Raw genomic sequence first — 22,416 nt, forward strand, 5'->3', positions numbered from 1 at the left:
TATATAATATTTGATTTAACTCCTTTTTTTGGATACGTCTTGTATTGTTACTTTTTCAAAATATTGTTGAGTCTTTTTTTTTTGAAGCGAAGCAATATCTAACATAATAATCAAGAGGGCTTTCAGAAAAACATAACAAAACAAAAAACCGCCGGAAATCGTCATTTCCCGCGAAAAGGGCTTCGATTGTTTTGCTGTCAAAGACCGCACGCCAGGGCGGAGTTTCTCATTTTAACTGTGTAATACAGACCCCGCTCCCGTGGCATGCGACGCAAAACGGAAACTCAATTTAATTAATGTCGTTTTGGTGAAAGCGGGAGCATTTAGCCACGGGGAAGCTGCGAGGCTTTGTCTATACTACCGGGTGCAGCATTTTAATGTTTGATCGCAAAGTCGTATTCTCATACAAGTTGGCTGCGAGGTTATGATCACTTCAGCACATTAAGTGACCAAACCCTCAGCCACCATCTCGTTTATATGGCGGCAAAGGAACCTGCAGAAAATGGTACGTTCAGTACTACCTTCAACAATGCGGATGTTTATATTCATGATGAACTGTAACTGTATGTCGTCGGAGATTTTAAACATGTTTATGTGTGCAAGAACCGTATCAATATTCAATACATCGGAATCTCTAGGACGACTACTCCAAGGATATTATCCGTTTTTTTTTGCACAGCATACCTGGACAAACGTGTCACCCGTCTCCCTTGGAGATTCAACAAATGCGGTGACTTTCTTTGGCATCGACGGTCTTTTTCAAATGTTTTTTTCCTCTTCCCAACCACCACCACCGCAGATGTCAGCCTTCCCTTCCCCGCGTTGCAGCTCTTGGCCCCGCCCGTGCGGCTGGTGTCGGCGGCCGTGTGGAAGGTGTTGAAGCAGAGGGACGTGGCTCGGTACGGCGTCGTTGAAGAGTTCGTGACGTCGGTGTGCGAGAGCGTACCTGGGATGCTTACCTTTCGGCACCAGGGTAAGCTGACGTTGGGACTGCGAGGACGGGTAAGTGATCATTTTGGCAGAAGGAAAAAAAACCTGCCTGATTCAACAAAATATTTGTTGTTGTTATAGATATTGCTCTATTTTTCTTCGGCATACCAATATCAATAAGATCATGTTATCTTCTAATTTTCTACATGCTTTTTGGAAGCTTGTATGTATTAAATGTAACAACAAGAGCTATTTGAGCGCCTGGTCAAATAGCTCAAAGCAATCAAGGCACAATTAGCAATAGAAGAACACAAAAAATAACACGCGTAGCTACACGTTCAGTGAACAGAATACAAAAAGAAATGACAGTAACACAGCACCAAAAAATTCTGAAACTGTTGATATAAATGTTATTATTGGTAACAACTACAGTCTAAAAAACAGGGTTGCATGGCTTCCCATGGCCTCCTGGAGAAAACGCCACTGGTGTGGATGCGGGTGTGGGTGTGTCCCAGCTCCAACTGTTTTCTCTTTTATTTTACAGTTGATTCTTGAACTCCTCTCCTGCAGTCCAGATCATCCCGACCTGGAGCTTATAAACCGACATATGGAACGGTTCTGTGCTCCTGCACCCTGTTCCACAGCTCATAAACTGGTAGGCGAGGACCGTATTCAACCAAAGAACATTTAAACCAGGGCTTTCGAGCTAAAGGAGAGCATAACAAACACCAATAAGAAACCACACCACCTTTTTCCCATGGTGGCCAGTTGGAGTATGACTGCTGTGCTGTCCATGTTGCATCGGATGTCAACCACGTTTCGTGTGAAGTGTTATGATTATTCTTTTTTTTATTGTATTTTCTTATTTTATGTTTTTAGAAAAAGGACCTAAAGATCGAGAGGACGGTGAGCAGCTTCCACGAGCTGGTGGAGACTCTTCTGCAGGACCCCGCTGAAAGACTGCAGTTCTTCAAGGTACACACACGGAAACACACCGACATAAACAAACAAAGACACCAACAAACACACAAACATAGACACCGACAATTGCTTTATAGGAAACGCCATCGTTTTTGTATTTACCCTTTTTTTTTGTTCCATGAAGGCATGAAAACATGCGTGTGGGGGTCTTTTCTTTGTGTACAGGAAGAGTTTCCTGAGGAGTATGGTCCCAAGTTTGATGAGGAACTTGAAAAGCTGCTCTGGGAGTTTTTGATTCGCCTGGACCAGCTGCTCCCGGTTCCTAACCTGGTTCAGGTACACCTGCACTCACCTGTGTGTCTCTCATTATGTATGATCCCTTAGTTCTTTTTTTATTGAGCATTTGTGATACTCGAATGGTTTAATAACACATAAAACAATCGTATTCTGGAAGATACCCAGGGTTTACCTCTAACGTTTTAATGTATTTTCCGATATTATATGTATACCTGTTCCTTTGTCTTCAAAAGTACTGATAGGAAGTAGTGCTGCTGGATTTGATGAAAAAGTCATATTGCGATTATTGTCGACAATATTTCGATTGCGATATAATCAACAAATGGTGTCATGAGTCTACTTGCTTGGTTATCAAGGAAAATGCACACAGATTACTGATAATTTTAAAATGTTTATTTCTCAACTCAAACATACAAACTTAAACTAGCAAAAATTATAAAAAAAATGGTACAATACTGTTTCAAAATAACAATATTATACAAAACGTAATAAATAAAATAAATAAATATATATTTCAAAATGAAGGCATTTCTGCAGTGCAAACTTGTTACGTTTTCTCAATAGTACAACTAAATGAAATAAATAGAATAAATAAGAAAATACAAATTAAAGATTATATTCTTTTGATATATTTTTTTATTAAATTGCAGCCTTTGCGCAAAGGCTGATATTGCGATCGATCAATCGTGCAGCACCGAAAGCTCATCAAATCCCCTCCGCTGTCCTAAATCCTTCTCGTTGTGTCTGTGTGTGTTCAGACGGTGTCGTGGCTCAGCACTGCCCCCCCTGTGCTGGAGGAGTGTGCGCAGGCGGCCACCCAGCCTCAACTGCTGAAAACCATTCTTCAGTACCAGACATGTTTAGGCCGTCTGGAAGTGGCTGGTAGGACGTGTTTGTGTCCACATTGAATGATTAATGCCCAGCTTTTTGGCCCTGTATGTAGACTCCGGTTGCAAGGGCAGCCGTTGAACGTCCAGACTTTTCTGTTATCGTTATCTTTGTTTAAAAAAAATGTCAATGGTAAATACGAGCAGTACTGGTGAACCCCAATGGTGCCTAGGATGTAACTAGATGAGCCCAATATCATGTTTTAGCCTGGATGAATGAATGGCAGGCCTGACGTCAGTAGGGGGTATAGTGGAACAGAGGCAAGCGGAGAAGAGTCTCTTTTTAAAAGTCATGCACAGCTTAATCCGATTAAAGCCATAGTTCGACTATGCTCCCCTCTCGACAACTGCAATTGTCGAGCATACTGTACATGGTGGCGAGAAAATCGATTCATTGGCCGAAGCATGTTATGACCCGGTATAGTAGAGCCACCGGCTGAGCTCTTTACGTCACCAGCAACAACAAACTCGGGCGGCATTCGAGACGGATGTTTTCAGTAGACAGCTGTCTGTTCACTTCAGGTCCATGTCACTTCTCCGACTCTATTGTTCCGACCTCGTCGTATGCGGACTCCTCCGGCGGCGGAGCAGCAGTAGAGTCCAGCCGGAGGAGTCCGAATACGACCGAGACGTCGGAAAAATAGAGTCGGAGAAATGACATGGACCCGAAGTGAACTGACAGCTGTCCCGCTTACGGCAACAATCCCTTTCTCCTCCATGTAGCGTTTCAATCTGGACTGCAGAGAGCCAAAGCCAAAGTTCCTATCCCCCAATTCCTTCTCCACCATGGCCGAGATAACCCCCAGTACGAGTCTTTGCTGTGGAAGTACCAGAGAGTCGGAGAACCTGACGCAGTCTTTAAGATTCATAATATCAGAGAATATCACCGTCAGTTCGGCCGCGGCGCAATCAATGAATAAAGATCGTAAACACGTCGGAAGAAAAAAAACATTTGTTTTGACAGATGTGCACGACGTTACTACTTAACAACATCGTTGATGACCAACGTTTAGGAAACCATGTACTTTTAATTCAGCCTTGGGTGAACTCGAAGCTTAGTGTGTACTGGATGCATGTTGATGATGATTCTTAAAGGGGGTAATGGCATAACACTGGCTTCCTGCATCTTCTGCGTCACCTTTTTAAACAGTTCGCTATTTCTCGTTTTCCGACGGCGACAACCATAAATATATCAAGAAATAATTTAATATTTATATTTATAAAGAAATAAGAATTATTTATATGTCAATGGCGACAACAACACGACTACCGTCTCCTTATACTTCTGGCTCACGTCCCCCGGCCGCAAGATCTCGAGCATGCGCAGAACACAAACTCCGATATGCGATACGTTGCTAGTATACATGCAGGTAGAAAGTTATCTAGGTGTTCTCATCCGATTTCGCTCGTCCGTGCCGATTTCTGTGCGCAGGTGATCGGTTAAAGGGGTTTAAATGCAATTTGCAATTTCCTGTTGAGGTCTTATTAGTTTATTTACCCGATTATGACTGCATGTAAACGCACTGTGAATCTCCCCTCCCTTTCGCAGCCTCCCTGCCTCCGAAAATGGGCGACTCCATCTTGACTTCGCTGTCCCTCCTGCCCTCTGGGAAGCCGCCCTCCGCCCAGCCGACAGCGGTCGGCCACAGCCCCTTCTCGAGGAGCAAGCCGGGCGCCAGGCGCCCGACAGACGCCGCGGAGAATACGAGCCAGTTTATCTCGCCGGTCATCGGGCTGATATCCAACAAAGACGTGCCGGCCATGATCACGGCGGCCGGCAGGAAGAAGGCGGCGAAGGACAAGGAGGAGAGCGAGAGGAGCAACGGAGTGAAACGCAAACAGCCCGACGCCGGCGAGGAAGAAGGAGCGGGCACGGAGGAGGGGGAGGAGGAGGAGGAGGAGGAGGAGGAGTGGAGCCCGGCGGGGTGTGGCACCGCTAAAAGGGGCCGGAGGAGTTCGAAGAAGCGCCGCGGAAGACCGAGTGGACGCCAGCGGAGCCGAAGCAAGAGTCTCTCGGAAGACGGCGACGGGGAGCCGGACACCGCGGGGCCCCTGAGTGAGGCCCGCGGGGCCCGGCCAGCCCTGTTCTCCTCCTGTCTGCGCCAGCAGCCCATGGTGCTCCTCCGCAGGCTGGACCAGGCAGCGTTGGGCACCGCTAATGCTGAAGGTGCGGGGTTCAAGGGTGAACATGACGTCAAGAACGAGGAGGACGACGATGACGACGACAACGGCGAGCAGGGAAGTAGTGGCAACGTGCGCGCCAAGAAGAATGTGCTCAAGATCTCAGCGGGGAAACGGAGGAAGTGCAAGACCCAGCCCCCCTGTTCAGATGACAAAGAGTAAGAGACAGGAGCGTACATGGAGTGCTTATTTTCTTATTGTTCTTTCAACCTCAATGCTTGAGAGAATAGGGTGAATAGATGATTATCGGATGGTGATCGGCGCCTTACCACAGAGGGCATAGTTAAAAAGGATTGGTAAAATGGGTGGTATCTGCTTTCTTCTATTCTGCTTTGAAAGGCTTCTGCAGAGGTCGGCCTCTTAACGGCTTTTAACCTTTTTGTATCTTCCCCTTCCTGAACCCTCTTTGGTCCATCTTTATGGTTTGAATGTTTTAAGTGTTTCTATAGCAGAAAATGTAATCAAGTGAACTGGGGTGAACTTCAAAAGCAGCCTATTAAAAAAAAAACTGTCTTGTGTTTTGAAAAATATTTTTAAATAATAAAGAAATAAGAATCGTGTCCAAAAAATGTAGTGTGTAGTTATTCTTCCAGGAAGTTATCCTTTATTTCCATTTCCATATGATACAGCTAATAACATATTCAAATTTGTAGTAATAAGTACCGTTAAATTGCAGCTTAGTAGCAAGACTACTACTTCCCATAGCCTTCTAAGCATAGTGTTTTTTTACTTTGCAATCCTAGGTGAAAAATAAACATTATTTTTTTCAGAACAAATCTTTCTGGGAACAACTTTCATTGACTCATTCTTCATGTATTGTTTCCATTTATTTTTTTTACAGGAATTGTCATGTATATCCAGGTATATCCAGCCCTCCAACAATTACAGGTGATATAAAATTACTGCATTTTTAAGTTGGTATGATAACTTTGTATAGGGACTTTTGCAACAATGGGTTGATGCCATGTAGACATAACTGCGGATTATGTGTCAATTTTGATGTGTAGAGTCACATCACACACCCGGAGAAAGCGACGACGTCATAGGAGATTCTGAGGATGAGGCCACAAAGAACTTTAAGGGGATGGTATGTACAAAAGAAACCTGTCTGGTAAGAAGGGAATAATTACTCTGCTTAGCTCTGACCAGTAGTGGTGCATAGTGAGACATGAAAAAAAAAAACATGCACATCCAGAGACATGCATTGTGTATTGAATGGATGAAAAACGATATTGTTGTGTCCCTATCATTTGATTGATGCTGAAAGATTATAATATAGTGTTTGTGTTTTTGTGTCCCAGCTGTTTGTGAAGCGTTACTACAAGACCAAACACGACACCTATGTTCCAACTCTGCGTGAATTCTGTAAACCTTGGATGGCCAGGCCTAACTTGCTCTCCCCCGGCTGATGGAAGAGATGGCGTAGATGCATGTTCACGGTCATGTGTGTGCGATGTCACTTATTAAATGATGTTTACGCCGTTTTAACATAAGCTACATGATCATGGAATGGGACGCATTTTAAGTTGGCTTCTTACTTAAAAAATGTTATCCAAACTACATATGTATATATCAATAAAATTATACCATAATGTATTTCAACCAGAGCATTTAAATGGATTGAATGTCCATATGTAGATAGGAATAATGTATTATAATTTGATTTAAATACTTTTTGCCGTTGAAATCCAAACTACAATAAGTCTGATGTCTGGATTGTATTTTTAATAAGTGTTAATAACCTTGCTTGATTCGCCTAATTGTGTATGGTTTGCTTTGTCAATATCCAACATGGTTTTCCAACAGATTTCTCATTCATCCAAAAAATATTTCCGCTGGAAAGATGTATTAAGTTGTTAATGTCTTACAACTGTAATATTACAATACTAGCAAAACTATTGGCACAACTCGATTTAAACTCCTGTGTTAAGTGATGATGGAACATGAGCCTTTGGTTGTTTTATAGGACAACCAAGATGATTTTGTGCTCTTATAAGGTGCTTCTCTGTACAGTCATCAAAATGAACCCACGGCACCCAATATTAGATAAACAGTTGTGATTTGCCCGACCCAGGACAGGTCCGCTAAGAGGGGGTGGGGGGGTCAGATACATAACCCAGAGCAAATACAAAAATTAACTGGCAGATGGGTTTGGTTCCCAGGCTAACAATTAAATGAAATGGCAGAGGAAATAAGTTGAACTTTTTCAAAATGGCAGTTTCCACCAGTTTGTTTTTTATTCTTCTGATGCTTTGTAAATAAGGCACAACGATCACTCCCACTTCATGAACACGTTTTCCCCTATTGTATCGTACAAGATCAAATCTCTTTAAAGACCATGACAGATCTAGACACGCATCCATACTCGCTGACCTTTTACATCTTAGGGAAAAAAACAATTTAACAAATCAATGAATGGAATTAATAGATGGCTAATCCGCATTTGTGGACACACGCTATTTAAAGTGTGTGAGCCGGTTGCATTGGCTGGTTTACAGTCGACAGTTCATCCCCCCGGTGACGGTGATTGTCTCCCCGGTGATGTACGACGCGTCTTTAGAGCACAGAAATGCGATCACACCTCCGATTTCCTCCGGCTCCCCGACTCTGGAGGAAAAAGGGTAAGATCAGGTTAACCGAACTCTCCCCAATTCCAACACTTCCCCTCATTAAAACCCATGAAATCATCGCCCCCATACATATCACTTATGAACCCTAAGGAAAATGCATACAGATAATTTATGAGAACATGAGAAAACATGACTTAATGATGGTATAAAATCAGCAGCATTCAGCCAATCGTTCCAAGCCTATGGGGAAAATGGCGTCGTTGAAAGTTCACCTTTTGATACATGTCTGCTTCATGAACTCTTCAGCGACGTCCTCGTTCTTCCATAGCTGGGGAGGAAGAGATTTCCAATGAGACGCAGAACTGAACGATAAAATAAGTTTAATATCATAAATAATAATTAATAATAATATCATTAAAAGGTATGTTTGGGTCGACCCAAACATAAACCAACTCATTTTGTTTTAGTTCATGATACGTTTTTACAAGACTTATACACACACACACACACACACACACACACTCACACAAACTGGAGGTGGATCACACTCACCATACTACTAAACTGAGTCTTGATAACACCAGGGGCCACACAGTTGACCCTGATGTTGCTCTGAGCCAGCTCAGGGGCCAGGGCCCGAGTCAAGCCCAGCAACGCCGTCTTACTAACGCTGTAGGGACCCAAGGCCTGTGGGAAGGGAACCAGTGTGTTTATAAGTCAAATAAGTACAGTATAATGAGCGTGATACTGAAGGGGAATACCAAGTGGTCATGTGTTAGACATTATTTTATTTTAATGTACTGAATTAATGGTTACTGTATGGTTCTTGAAAGATGACACCAGTCTACAGCAACGACATCAAAGCCCGCTTACCGGCATCGGTTGGTACCCAGCCACCGACGACACAAACACAACGCTTCCCCCTCTGGCGGGAAAAACAAACAGAACAAAACCAAGAATGATGCATCACTGATCAGGGGTTGTGTCTTTGAAAAAGGTTGCAAAAGTTGGGATATTATTTTATTCTCATACACACCCTCTTTTCTCAATGTGCGGCACCACAAGCTTGGTCATTAGAAACGCTGACTTTACATTCACATCAAGGATCTATGCAAAGGAGGGATAGAGAGAAGGAAGTCAAAGTCTGGCATGGCGAGGAAGCGACTACATCAAACCAACAGTAAACACACACGATAGACACTTTCTGCAGTTGTGTCGTCTTTAGGACATTTTTTGGGGTCTATTCTGCTTTAAAAAACCCTCACACTCAGACCAAACGTATAGCTTGAAAATTATTCAGTAATTTATTCGGTGAACCCTATGAACAAGAGACTTGTTCAACCATCAAGTGGAACACTTTCTTAAAATAAATTCTCCTCAGCCCACTTATGCAGTGAGAAGGTAGGTTGAACTCACGTGCACCAGGCAGACACACGTCTGACCTGGAGCATCGGTATTAGCATGGCGGAATCATCATCGGAGAGCACACTTACAGACATGTTAGGGGCGGGGTTTGAACTGGGGTTTCTGGGAGGGGAGGACCCCTGCTCTAACCACTAGGCTATGGTAGGATCTAGTAGACATGGGCTCACGAACCATTATATACACAATGTACAGATAATTGTTTTCTTCAAGTTAATCAACTGTATTTAACTCATTATTATGTGAAAAACTAATTTTTTGAATAAAATAAATACGAAAATCTCACCTTGTCCCAAACCGCTTCTGTGGAGTCCATGATATTCCCGAAGAAAGGGTTGACTGCTGCGTTGGACACCAGGATATCTATACCCCCACATTGGTCCAGCGTCTGTCCAGCAGATAGAGAACAGACGGGACAGATGTTAACAGAGCATGGTCACTTCAAGCACAGACCCCCCCCACCACAGTTGTCCAGCTTCATTTTCAACCAATACATTTTTGTACGCTCACTTCTGCACAACCCATTTAAAGTAGGACACGCTCCTCCCATACCCAAAGTAAATTCACCCAACGAAATTAAAGGGGTCCAATTTGATCAGTTATGAGGACGAAATTACATGCAAACTCAAAAATCGATCCAGGGGTGACCTCACAAGTGGGAGTGTCCACCCTGATGTTAGACAGACAGATCTCCCTGGCGTACCAAGCGGTGTGCTGGCACACAGCTGCATCCACACCCATCACACTGTACAGTGTGGGGACACGCCCACCTGCGATAACTAGACCCCTGGGATGGGACCGTTTTCAAAGACAGGGAGAACTCGCCATTTGGACCAGTTTCTCTCGATCTTCGCTCTTGCCCACGTTGCAGGTGGTGCCGGTGACCTTGATGTCCTGGCCCTGCAGCGTTGTCACGGCCCGGTCCACGTTGGCCTGGCGCCGGCTGCTCACCACCACGTGGGCCCCCCTCCGGCCCAGCGCCTCAGCCGCAGCGAGACCAATCCTACCGGAGGGGCCGCAACACAGGGACAGCCGGGAGTTGGACCAAATAGTCCATTGGTTAAGCGAACCATCTTTGCGGTAATGGATTAAGGATGCCTCAGCGACATCCAGTAACACACTCAGAATGCGTTGCTGATTTTGACACCAACATATGAAACCTCACTAGACAAACTGGATGGCCATAGGGCTAACTTAATTTCTTACCCATCTGTAGAGGCGGTCACTATGGCAACCTTTCCAGCAAGGCAGCTTTGAGACATGTTGCGTTTACCTTGGACCAGATTAGCCGAAATGCCCCTTAAAACAGTCCTCCACATCACCTGCGGACGGAGAACGGCGATGGGCCGCGCGTTAGGGATGTAGGTCAAAGGGCGAGGCGGTTGCTAGAGTAAATAAGACGCAGAAGGAGCCATATACGCCATGTTGGCGGCATGTAGGCAGGGTCGGTTTGAGGGGCAGCAGACAGCCAGTGCAAAGGCACACGGCAAAACCAATAACTTGCACAAATAAACCCAAACGAGCGTAGGCATGGTCAAATGTGGGTCAAAAACGTTCCTCTTTGAATGAATGGAAGGTTAGCGGTATAGGTTGTGCATAACAACCTACTATCTTTCTAGCTAAGCTAGAATTGGACCATAGTTCAATAGCAGGTTTTTTCAGCCAATGACTTACGAGGCGGAACCTGACTTCTTATTCACCATCGCCTGATAAGATTATTCAGTAACAAATCAGACCGTTTTTTCTGTATAAAAGAAGCATCTTGCACTGTTTCTTATTTTCTTTTGCCGAAGTCCGATTTTAAAAACTTCTCATTAATTGCACTATAGAGTAGGCCTATAAGACATAGTCAAACAGACTAATAACCTGAATTATGATAATTTCTATTTTTACATCATTATCAGTCTCGTCACTGAATTAGCATCTTTATTTCAATGTCTTAGTCTAGGACAGTGTTTGCACTTCACATATATCTGTCCTAATCTCAGCACACTTGTTTAGAAAAGCAAAACTAATTCTAACATGACCCTCTACAAGAGATAAGAAACGAACATCTTATGCGATCAATCCATTGTGACATGTTGACCTTACCTTGTGCAAAAAAGATGATTAGACTTAAAATAGAAATATGTTCATGCAGACTGCGGATGTCAGGCACTAGAGTTAAATGATTCTTATTAAACTTCCATGAAGTCTTGACAGGTCACCAACCATGGCCACAACCGTCCACGACCACAACCCGACGTGATGATGACGTACATGTGTTATTTTCCGGTCACGGTGGGGCTCCTTTTTATAATTTTCAAAATAAAAGCCATTAACCGTAGTTACATCTCCACGATTTCCCAAATACAAAATGCAATGCAATTCAAAATAGAAAATAACCGCAGGAAAGTTTAGTTTTATAAACAAAAAATATCAATCGTGTTTACCATAAACGTTACTCTAGTCATGGGTCAGGGATAAAAACGGTTTATCATGACACTGGTATATTTCTTCCGCCAAAGGGGGGCGCGCGCCGCCACGATGACGTGATGCTGAAAATGCTCCCAGATTTTGACCATTGAAACAAAAGTGATTTTGCATATCTCGGGCTGCCCGTGAGAGTGAAGTTTGAATATCTTCGACGTAAAGGGTAAACACGCAATCTATCTAACGCTTATTTATTAATATGCTGCGTTTTTGTCAAGCCACAAATTCATAAATATGCTTATCTAACGCTGCCATTGCCTTTGAAAAATTCTTGCAGTGTACGGAGTGGACGGCTTAAAGATAGCTTTTTGTAGCTCCTATGGAGTGGGCCGCGGTTACGTTACACAGTTGCATGGTATTTATTTAGTTTTCTAATGACTGTGAGGAAAACTGCTATGCTTCGACATTGGCGACAGCATGTAGCGAACGTGTATCTTCACGTTACAATGTGTGATTTGAAATCCAAGCTAAGTGATAGCATTGGTGTGGGGTACTGTGGTCGCTGGGCGTGGAAACACTAGACAGCTGCTGATGCCTGCCTACTCTCCCATTTTCATATTTAAACCAATATCCAGCCTTACACGAGTGCGACTCGGTATTATCATCATCCAGGATTGACTGTGCGACCTATCTTTCCAACTGATGGTAGGAATCTCTTAAGACGACTACAGCAGCGGGGATTGGCTTTCCTGAAGGAGACCGGGTGGCAATGCATTCAGCGGAGACCCAGCTGTGCAACAGCAGCAAGTTTCTCCACTGGCCGATGCATTCGTGATGTTCGGCGGTGAGGGAGAGACAACGAATCTTCAACTAGATGGATGACCCCGACCGACCAAAGCTTTAATGGACGGAGCCCGCAAATATTAGACGATTCACAGCATTGTCTTAAAAGACATAACAACAATGTCTCTCTCGGTGAGTACATCGATTGTCTTTGTTTTTTGAGTACTTTGTTCCTTATTTTTCATTTCCGTACAGCCATGTCGCTACACGTCTGATGTGTTCATCTGATCAACTCGTACCCATACCGCTAATAAACGTTAGGCACGTGTGTTGGTGTTGGTGTAGGTTTAGTTTATTTAAATTATTGAATAACTTATCTATTCTCCTGAGGTATTGCTTTCAGATGAGCGCTTGCCATTTACCCACTCGAACGGGTCCCACATGGCGCAATGAATCCTGGCTGTCCCCTGGGGCTGGGGGGGGATTGGCTCAGAGAATGAAAGCGGGGGCTCGACTCGGGCAGCACAGTGTTCGCAATTAAAGCCCAAACAACAAGGGACAGATGTGGCCCAGACGCCCCTCCCCCTCTCTGTTCGCTCCTCTCATTACCATTAAGTCCACTAGTCCATTCGGTCATTGATCCCCCCCCTCTTCTCCCCCACTCTCTTTTTTATTACCCCCATTAACGGCATCAATGTAAATTGAGGTTTACAGTTACCCCCCTCTCCCATCCTCCTCTAATTTTATGTGCATATTTATCCTTATCTATGGCATGCTTTTGTGTGTGTGTGTGTGTACACACACACACACACACACTCTGACACACACGCACATGCGCACGCACACACACTGGTCCCCTTATCCCAAAAAATATCTATTCACTTTTTCCTGATCCTACTTGGTGTGGCAGTGTAAATGCACTTCCTTGTTTACTGCACAGAGGAGCGATCCCCTAGCCAACGGGATTATGGCCTAGCCTGTCCTATTCAAGCCCACCCTGGACGGGGGGTATGTGGGCGCCTCGTTGTTTCTCTGTGCTTGCGGGTCTGTATTTGACCCCGGTGTGCGCCGCTTGTCTCCCCCAGACGGTCCTGGCCAAGGCCCTGTACGACAACGCCGCGGAGAGCCCCGAGGAGCTGGCCTTCCGGAAGGGGGACATCCTGATGGTGCTGGAGCAGGAGCGCAGCGGCAGCCCCGGCTGGTGGCTGTGCTCGCTGCACGGCCGGCAGGGCATCGCCCCGGCCAACCGCCTGCGGCTCCTCCACACCGCCGCCCCGCCCCCGACGCCCCCGCCGGGCTCCGAGCCGGCCCGCCGTGGCCCGGGCGAGGACTCGGTCTACCTGTTCCCCCCCGGCCCGGCGCTCTGTCGCACGCGTGTCAGCGCCAGCGCCGAGGACATTGACGGCATCTACCGCGCCCCCACGGCCGCCGGCACCGGGGAGGGGCTCTACCAGAGCCCCGGCTCGGGGCCGCCGGCGACCCGGCCCGGGGAGCTCCGTCGGGAGGAGGGGGGTCGGCCCCGCTCCCACTCCAGCTCGGGCACCCGGCCGCGGCCGGACTGGGACATCGGGGTGGCCGGGCGCCCCCGCTCGCCCTCCCTGAGGGGCCGGGGCAGCGAGGCCGGGACCCTCTACCAGATCCCCCCCACGCCCTCGGGACCGCAGCACCCCAGGCAGCAGGCGGGGGTCCCGCCGGGCCCGGAGGCCGTGTACCTGTCCCCCAGCGGGGGCCACCGGGCGGCCGAGGACCCCCAGGACAGCACCTACCTTCTGCCCAGGGAGACCGGGACGGACTGTTACGGGACGCCGAGGGGTACGCCGCTGGGCGAGGACGACGTGTACCAGACCCCCACGGGGGGCGCCGCTCCCGTCCTCTGCAACGGCACCTCCTCCGTCCCCCAGGAGATCCCCGCCGTGTACCAGAGCCCCGCGGCCGCCGGCGCCCATAGGAACGCGGTCCCGCCCTCCCCTCTGGCGGCCCACCAAAAGCCGGCGTCCTCGCCCGGCCCCAAGGCCAAGGGCGCTCCCCCCAACCCGGCCGTGGCCCGGGGCAAGGCCAGCCCCGCCGCCCACCACCGGGGCTCCCCCATGCTGATCCGGGCCAGCCAGGGCCGAGTCCCCGGGTCGCCCAACTTTGCCCGTAAGCCGCCTCCCCCGGCGCCGCCCATCAGAGGCGTCACCAGGAAAGACGTGCCAGCGACGCCGCCCGCCTCTCCCGCCGGGCCGGAGGCCAAGCCGGCCACCAAGCGCTTCTCCAGGGAGGGAGCGCCGAGCGGCCAGAAGGAGCGCACGGGCCTGGAGAGCAAAAACAACGCTCACAACAAAAAGACAGAGGCCCAGGACCACGAGGATCCCGTGGATGAGCAGGTAAGGCTTCGTGGTGGCCCGACAGCTTGAAAGCCCCTTTCCCCGTAACGACGTCACTAGCGCCACTAGCTTCTATTCAGGCTCGTTTGGCTGGAGCCGGTCCCATTATTGTACTGCTGTTGTTCCATGGCTGGCACCAGGGTACTGGATGTAGACCAGCAATTTGCTTATTGCGCAAATTAGGCTGTGATGTGCACAACCCACGATTTCTGAACGAGGCGGCCATGATGCATTTGGGTCATATTGCATGCATGCATGGGCTCAGCTTGAAGGTCATGTGTTTAATGAACTCTGGGCACATCTGACCCAGGAGAGGGGGTTGCTCTGTTAGTTAGTTTCCATGACTTCAGCCAGATGCATGCAGCCTCCCAATTGGCTCTACCCATGCCATATGTTATTTTTCTGTTCTTCCTGTTACTGGGATCATTGGTACACTTATCAATGGGAAATCCATTTTGCACAACATACCCGATGACACAGTTATTGTTGCCTCTGTTGACTTCCCCTCCCCCACAACCCCACTCACAGTCTCTCAATTTACAAAGATGTTGCACACAACAAGAGTCTTCGTGTGACATTCATTCGTAGCAATAGCACTGAGGAAATGTTGTAGTCAATAACAATGGTGACGTCGCAGAACAGCACGGCACTCCATCTCATTCAGTGTAAGAATGAAAGAAGCTGGAGGACTGTGTGTGTGTGTGTGTGTATATAGAAGGCCCTAGTGGGTATGTGACCTTGAGAAGGCACTTGTGTTGTAGCTGCCCACCTCCCAGCCTCGTCTGTGGTAGTACATAACGCAGCCAAAGCGCCGAAATAAAATCCATCTTAATTTAATCCTTTTAAATGTTCTGGCTTCCACGGAATTAAATGTGATGACGAAGATAAGCTGATGCTGGCGATGCATTTTTTGGCACCAGCAGGATAAACCAGCGTCAAAATGTGTGTGTGTGTGTGTGTGTGTGTGTGTGTGTGTGTGTGTGTGTGTGTGTGTGTGTGTGTGTGTGTGTGTGTGTGTGTGTGTGTGTGTGTGTGTGTGTGTGTGTGTGTGTGTGTGTGTGTGTGTGTGTGTGTGTGTGTGTGTGTGTGTGTGTGTCTGCAGGTGTACGACACCCCGCCCCGCGGCCGGTGGCAGCGTCCCGTGCCGTCTTCCCTCGGGGGGCACGACGTCAACGACGAGGACGAGGACGACGGCGTCTACAACATGCCCCGCGCCCTCCCCCGACCGACCGACCCCCTGGCCGAGGTAAAGGCCCCGCTCTCATCGCTGACACTCCGCCGTCCCCCCACTTCCCAGTCCCTGACTGTGTCCGTATTGCCCCCGACGACGACGCCATGCGTAAAGCCAAAGCCAAAGTCAAGTCATCTTAAGAATCCCAAATGCAAGGCTGATAAAGACGCCGAAAGGCTTAAAATAAGCGCTGGGGGTGGAAGGGGACACCCACGGCGTTGGTGGCAGTTGCCGGGTTTTTTGGACGTAGGGAAACCGGCATTCCTGTGCGTTCTCGCCGTGCCTCCGCCGACCAGGTGTAGCGGGTCGAGTGCATCGGCGCCAGAGGACGATCGAATGACGCACCAGCCTTTCTTCCAACATTCCACCCCAAGGCTCCTCCTCCCCTCCTCCCCTCCTCCCCTCCTCCCCCCTCCGGGGCAGGGCTGCACCTGTCTCAGGCTGCCAGGGGAGCCAGTCTGTCTGGTCAGGCCACTGTCATGACTGCTGCTATGTTCTCTGCTTTTTTTTTTTTTTTTTTTTCCCTTGGTCCTCCACTGTTGCGCGAGCTTGTCAAAAGTGAGAGAGAAGGGCAAGGCCATGTAGAAGATAAGATGTGATATATTAACCCCGGGCTGAATCGAATCAGGCATGTAACCCTGCTGGTGCTGTCTACCACCGAGAATACAGGAGGAGCCTGACTCGCTTGGAACCAATGCCTCCATGTTGGCCCCGTATCAGACTGGGTGGCAATCAGAAGATGGTGTCGTCCCTCTTCTACATTATTAATGCATTGTTGTCTGCTGGCCTTGTCATGACATGCTTGTTTCAATGAGTGTACATGCACACAACATGAGCAATTGGTTTCGATGCCGAGTATCTCTGGTTGCCACCGAGAGCATGAGCTCATCGTGTTGTGCTGTCAACAGTCAGCGCTGGGGCTTGATCTGGCGTAAGGTGAACCCGGTGGCCCCAGCGCGTGTCCCGCGTGTCGTTAACCCCGTCTCCCCCCCCCTGTCTCAGGTCTACGACGTCCCCACCATCACCCTGAACGCCTCCACCACGGACCCCCATCTGGCCGGCTCGGCCTGCACCACGCTGGAGGCGGTCGACGACGTCTACAGCGTGCCCACCCTCCCCGGCGCGCCCGGCCCGGCCGACCCCTGCGGCGGCCTGTCGGTGGAGAAGGGCGGCGGCGGCGACGCCTCCCAGACGGACTGTGGCATCTACGACATGCCGGCCCTCACGGTGGACGGCCTCCCGCACTCCTCGTCCTCCTCGTCCTCCGCCTCCACCCGCCGCCTCTCCATCTCCAGCAACGGCTCGGGCGACGTCCAGTGGCGCGCCTCGCTCTCGGGCCTCGTCCAATCGGTCCTCGCCGCCGCCGCGTGCCCCGCCTCCGCGCCGTCCTCCCGGGACCTGGCCGCCTCGCTGGGCGAGATCCTGTCCAGCTGGAAGGTCAGCCACCCCGCCGACCCGCCCCTTCAGCTGGCGGGGGCCCGCCTCTCGGAGCTGCTGCCCGCCCTGTCGGCCGCCGGCAGCGCCCCCCCCGCCGCCGGGCTGCTCTCGTTGGTCCAGCGGGCGCTGGAGGACAGCCTGCTGCTGCTGCAGACGCAGGGCCGCCCGCGGCTGCCGTCCCAGGACTCGCTGTCCCGCCGGCCGCTGCCCGCCCTCCCGGTCGCCGCCGCCGCCGATGGCGGGAAGTCTTCCGGGGGCGGGGGAGGAGGAGGGGGGATGGGCTCGCGCAAGGGCAGCTGGATCCAGGAACGGCCGCTTCCCCCGACGCCTCAGCCGGCGTTCCCGCTGCCCGCCGCCCCGGGCCCCGTCACCGTCACCCTGGGGTGCTGCGACGACGAGGACGACCCCAGCAACGAGTACGCTGGGATCGGGCTGACGCCCGCGCCGGCGCCCCTGCCCACCGGGGACAGCGTGGGCTACGTCAAGCTGCAGGTTCGTCGCCGCTCAACTCTCTCTCTCTCTCTCTGGTTGTTTTACTTAGTCGGCTCCGCACCAAACAATTGCACCTCTGCCGGCTACCGGCTGTTGATATTGTGTTTCCGTCTCCCGCCGGAGGCTTGAAGTGGCCTCTCTCTTTCAAGGCGATCGTTATCCGCGCAGCCTGCTAGCTCCCCGTGCACTTCCTGCCTTTTGTCTTGCTGTCCTCCTGCTGCTGTTTTTATTTTTATCCTGAACACATCCTGTGTGTGTGTGTGTGTGTGTGTGTGTGTGTGTGTGTGTCTCTCTCAAGTCCCTAACCCAGCCTCTCCTCTCCCCTCCAGGGGAAACCGGAGCCTCCACCTCCTGAGACACCAACGGAGAACGGGCTGACAATCACAGCAGATACCCGGGTAGGCCTACTTACCTTAGCCTTTCTCCAACCGCTTTAGGTTTCCCTTCCTATTTTAAATTCTTTAAGATGAACACCCTGTGATAGCTGGTCTCTAGGGATTAGCCAATCATGTGTAGTCTAAACCCAGATTTGGTCAATGGTTGTCTATGGTAAAACCGAGCGGGACTTCATCTTGCTGTGGTTACAAGCAGGACATGAAGTCCAGGTTCTATCCCAGAGGCAGCTCGTAGTAAACGCTACATGATATTATCTTTGTTTATGTAACGTTGAACACCAACAGCAGCTCTGATTTCACTAGGTTCCCATTACAAAGTTCCTTCCTCTTTTAAAAGACGTGTGCACTCTTAACACTGCAGACACAGACTCACTGTCACAACCCCTGCACAGATAGGGCATTGATTCCACATTTGTGTGTGTGTGTTGTTTACTGATGGGTCAGTCATTACAGCGGCTCCCACAGCAGTTCGGACCCCTGCACCGGACTAAACCGGTCAGAATGTGAAGCCACACTAACGCTTCACCGCATAATCCTCTGAGATCTGGCGGCTGATCCAAATCCTCTCTGACCTCCGTGGTCGTTTCCCTCTTGATCTAAGCACGAAAGTCCTGCCTCGCCAGAAGGTCCTGAGACAGGCCTCTTTTCATTTGATTTGATACGGTGAACATTTCCCCAGGATCGCTGAGCAAACGGAAAAAAAACACGTTCCACACATTTGGACTAGTCGCGACCCAACGATAACAAATCAAAACGGCAGACAACAAAAACGGTCTCTGTTTGCACACTCTGTCGCCCGAGGCTGTTGTCATCTGTTGACATTTGTTTGAATCGGGAACTGCGTGGTTCACAATACCGAACAATGGCTTGTTTGTATACACACGCGCGCAAGAATACCCACGCACGCTCTATAACTAAGATCGAAAGCGGCCTATTTTACCATCAGGTGTAAAGTGTTGGGCTTAGTTGTTTGCGAGCCATCTCAAAATCGATCCACCCCCATGTAGGATGGATCGATCCAACTCCATTCTAATGTTGGTAAAGTCCAGTCCAAATGGTATGAATAGAGGGGCCTATATCATGGGCTGGATTCCAACAGGCTGTTTATAGCGGTTTGACCGCGTGCTTCCTGCTAAATCTCCCCATGTTGTTTTCCTCAACCTCCATTGTCCCGGGGTTCCACTCGTAGGCCGCTCCACAGGACTCTCAAGTGGCCACTGAATTGTCTTAGGGAACGAGGAAACGTCAGTATATCCCCACACAAAGTGCTTCAGCCGTTCGTTGACTACGTAATCCTACACCTTCAGCTTCAGCTTTTGATTAAAGCCCAGCGACCCTCTCGGACCGAACCGCCGGTCATGCTGAGCGTCGCTCTTCTTCTGAGTACGTTCTGTTGAGTAAGGATCCCCGACTCGTCCCCTTTCCCCCCCAGGTGACTCCGTCCCCGCCGCTGCCCGCCTCCCTGTCCCTGGAGGACTCGGAGCTGCTCTTCTTCTACTCCTCCCAGAGCCTGGCCCACCTGTCCTGCCTCGCCGACTCCATCGACGGGCTGTTCGGCAGCGTGCAGGGCAGCCAGCCGCCGCGCGTCTTCGTGGCGCGCGGCAAGAGCCTCATCGTCACCGCCCACAAGCTGGTGTTCATCGGCGACACGCTGTCCCGCCTGCTGTCCTCGCCCGACCTCAGGGCCAAGGTGTGTGTGTGTGTGTGTGTGTGTGTGTGTGTGTGTGTGTGTGTGTGTGTGTGTGTGTGTGTGTGTGTGTGTGTGTGTGTGTGTGTGTGTGTGTGTGTGTGTGTGTGTGTGTGTGTGTGTGTGGAATAATGTATGTATGTCCAAATTCCTATTTACACAAGGTATAGCAGTAATTTATCATATTTACACACGGTATGCCCATAACGGTATTAAAGAAAAGTGGTTCCTACATTAAACTAGTTTCCAGAGAGACGGTCTATTGCTCTCTTATTCCCCCATGAACCTATAATTGTCTCCGCTTCGCTCTCGCACTCTCAAAAAATAATGTCATGTTTTTTATTTTTTTATTTAGGTCACCACTTCGAGCGGTCGGCTCTGCCAGTCCCTCAAGACGGTCGTCGTGGCAACCAAGGGCGCGGCGCAGAACTACCCATCAGTGGCGGCCACGCAGGAGATGGTGGACCGCGTGGCGGAGCTGTCCCAGCAGGCCGCGGGGTTCTCGGGTCTGCTCCAGCGCCTGGCCGAGATCTCCTGATCTTCGTGACCTTCGTGGTCGTCATCATCATCATAGTCGTCGCCACGTTCACACAACACCTGTGTTTTGTTTTTTTTCTCATCGGTCATTAAAAGTTTTTTGTTTTTTAATGACTTTTTTTTGGGGTGGGAGGGTTAAAATGGAGGTCAAGAGTTGATGCAAACTGAGTCAAATCGTCGAGCGCGCTGCAACTGCACCCAAGCTGGATAATTTTTTTTTTTTTGCGTGTTCAATTTTGTTGTGTGTGTGTGTGTGTGTGTGTGTGTGTTTGTGTGTTGCCTTGCCCGTTTGTGTTTTTTTTTTTTTTTTTAATACCTGACCGGTTTGTGTGTGTGTGTCTTTGCGTGTTGATAACTTATTGTTTTATTATATATATATTTGACACCTCACTGTCGAGTTGAGCTGCTTTGCTTTCTGCAGTGCTTTGTGTTTGACCTTTTTTGCGGTTTATTATCTAGGTAATTCCCTCCGCCATATTTAGCATTTCCCTGGATGTTTGACCCGCTTCACTTTAAGCTTTAAATTTTTAGCTGTTCAACTTCATTATCCCCAACCAACAACCCAAAACTATTTTTTCCAGTTGGCTAGCATCCCTCTCTGTTCCATACTGCCATATACCCACCCCTTTGGTGAAAAGTCGGAGCACCCATATCAGGCAGTACACAGCCTACACACTATGAAGAGAAAGATATATGCAGAGATTGGTAGGAAAGTGGAAGCGCATTGAACCCTTTAGCAGGGTGCGGTGTAATGGGGAACTGTTTTGGTTCCCACAGCGTTCCATGGGTGGAGGTTCACAAACCAGTTGGCCCGGTTTACCTATCCCAACCTGTCGTGTTGAAGTTCACGGGTCTCCCATGTCTTGCTTTTGGTCGTTTTTCCTCCTGTCTGTCATGCTGTTACTTCGGTTGATTTGGTTTCCTAGCTGGCATCGCTAGCCTTCCCATGTGTCCTTTTTCAGTCCTTTTGTATATAATTGCCGAACCGGAAAGAGGGACAGGGAAAACATATTATATCTGAACTAAAGAGAGAAGTATTTTTATGCGGATATACACATACACAGACAATACTGCGAGATGGCTTGGTGTTTTGGCGCCTGCATCGAGACCACCCATGTTTACGTGTAATGCACCTGTTTCCCATCTGTCACTTCTCCAGGTTCCATTTTTACACTACTCAAGTCACCAGCCATAATATGGGTCACAGTCTACCAGAATAGTATGCAACTGTTGTGGAATATGAAACTGACCCACAATAGATATCGTTATTTATTTATTTTCAGAGACTGGTTTTGTTCAACACTAGATGTTTAAATTTCCCCCAATAACGTTTTTTTTAGCGCCCATTAAGAACCTTTTTTTTCTGCTTTAGTGTGCCATCTAGTGGGGATTGCAGTGTTATTTGCTAATGCCGGTGGCAATAGGTCCAAAATGTATAATGAGCATCGCCCATAAATGGTCCAATATATATTTATTGTCAAATTTGTACTTTTACTTTCGGATTTGCATGGCTTTAATTTTATACGTATGCACATTTTGGCGTATGCACAACCAGGGACGATTTCACTCGGTGAATTTTATCGTTTTATTTTCGTTTTTTTTAAGAACTTTTACTTGTGAAACAATGGTTCTTCTTTCCTTTTGTACGAAACTGTTTTTTACACTATGAACTCCGTTTGAGTCGGCCTTTTTTTCTGCAAGATTTGAAGCAAATCTTCTGTCCAAGGTTTATCTACATTATGGAACACTACATGTAATGCCTGTATTGTATTTCCCATGTAAAAGCACAAATACATGCTTCGTTTAAAAGAAAACATTTTTTGTTTTTCCTGTCTGTCTCTCTAGGTTTGTTCTATTCAGTAAAACGT

The 22,416-nt window shown here is 48.7% G+C and overlaps 3 protein-coding genes and 1 non-coding gene across 4 annotated transcripts; 2 read left to right on the forward strand and 2 right to left on the reverse strand.

Moving 5' to 3' along the window:
• Window positions 1-225: 225 nt before the first annotated feature.
• On the forward strand, window positions 226-6,709 carry tinf2 (TERF1 (TRF1)-interacting nuclear factor 2). The gene is made up of 10 exons (XM_060077071.1): window positions 226-505; window positions 800-1,002; window positions 1,475-1,585; window positions 1,810-1,905; window positions 2,077-2,187; window positions 2,907-3,030; window positions 4,585-5,374; window positions 6,058-6,104; window positions 6,224-6,303; window positions 6,518-6,709. Exons 1-10 carry the CDS (start codon window positions 478-480, stop codon window positions 6,623-6,625), a joined length of 1,698 nt encoding a protein of 565 aa, XP_059933054.1. The 5' UTR covers window positions 226-477; the 3' UTR covers window positions 6,626-6,709.
• Window positions 6,710-7,430: 721 nt separating this feature from the next.
• dhrs4 (dehydrogenase/reductase (SDR family) member 4) lies at window positions 7,431-11,485 on the reverse strand. The gene is made up of 9 exons (XM_060077072.1): window positions 11,300-11,485; window positions 10,415-10,530; window positions 10,034-10,211; window positions 9,495-9,596; window positions 8,823-8,893; window positions 8,660-8,711; window positions 8,339-8,473; window positions 8,059-8,114; window positions 7,431-7,823 (listed from the first exon to the last, which is right to left on the reverse strand). The coding sequence occupies exons 2-9, from the start codon at window positions 10,525-10,527 to the stop codon at window positions 7,709-7,711; spliced, it is 822 nt and encodes a 273-aa protein (XP_059933055.1). The 5' UTR covers window positions 10,528-10,530; window positions 11,300-11,485; the 3' UTR covers window positions 7,431-7,708.
• On the reverse strand, window positions 9,159-9,268 carry LOC132445843 (small nucleolar RNA U6-53/MBII-28). The gene has a single exon (XR_009522729.1). It is a non-coding gene; the product is annotated as a small nucleolar RNA U6-53/MBII-28 (small nucleolar RNA).
• Window positions 11,486-11,696: 211 nt separating the features above from the next.
• On the forward strand, window positions 11,697-22,362 carry efs (embryonal Fyn-associated substrate). The gene is made up of 8 exons (XM_060077069.1): window positions 11,697-11,843; window positions 12,330-12,595; window positions 13,489-14,769; window positions 15,872-16,015; window positions 17,003-17,929; window positions 18,259-18,327; window positions 19,757-20,014; window positions 20,367-22,362. Exons 2-8 carry the CDS (start codon window positions 12,584-12,586, stop codon window positions 20,547-20,549), a joined length of 2,874 nt encoding a protein of 957 aa, XP_059933052.1. The 5' UTR covers window positions 11,697-11,843; window positions 12,330-12,583; the 3' UTR covers window positions 20,550-22,362.
• Window positions 22,363-22,416: the final 54 nt, after the last annotated feature.

This window comes from Gadus macrocephalus, chromosome 17, assembly GCF_031168955.1.
Source record: "Gadus macrocephalus chromosome 17, ASM3116895v1".
NCBI lineage: Eukaryota > Metazoa > Chordata > Actinopteri > Gadiformes > Gadidae > Gadus > Gadus macrocephalus.

Excerpts from the sequence above, each read along its gene's own strand:
- efs (XM_060077069.1), top strand. Across the intron at positions 14,770-15,871 it reads AGGATCCCGTGGATGAGCAG|GTGTACGACACCCCGCCCCG; the intron begins GTAAGGCTTCGT and ends GTGTGTCTGCAG. Across the intron at positions 18,328-19,756 it reads CAATCACAGCAGATACCCGG|GTGACTCCGTCCCCGCCGCT; the intron begins GTAGGCCTACTT and ends TTTCCCCCCCAG.
- tinf2 (XM_060077071.1), top strand. The coding sequence starts at position 478 with ATGGCGGCAAAGGAACCTGCAGAAAATG. Across the intron at positions 506-799 it reads AAAGGAACCTGCAGAAAATG|ATGTCAGCCTTCCCTTCCCC; the intron begins GTACGTTCAGTA and ends CCACCACCGCAG. Across the intron at positions 1,906-2,076 it reads AAAGACTGCAGTTCTTCAAG|GAAGAGTTTCCTGAGGAGTA; the intron begins GTACACACACGG and ends CTTTGTGTACAG.
- dhrs4 (XM_060077072.1), bottom strand. The coding sequence starts at position 10,527 with ATGTGGAGGACTGTTTTAAGGGGCATTTCGGCTAATCTGGTCCAAGGT. Across the intron at positions 8,894-9,494 it reads CAGAAGCGGTTTGGGACAAG|ATCCTTGATGTGAATGTAAA; the intron begins GTGAGATTTTCG and ends TCCTTTGCATAG. Across the intron at positions 8,474-8,659 it reads CTGGGTACCAACCGATGCCG|GCCTTGGGTCCCTACAGCGT; the intron begins GTAAGCGGGCTT and ends CCCTTCCCACAG.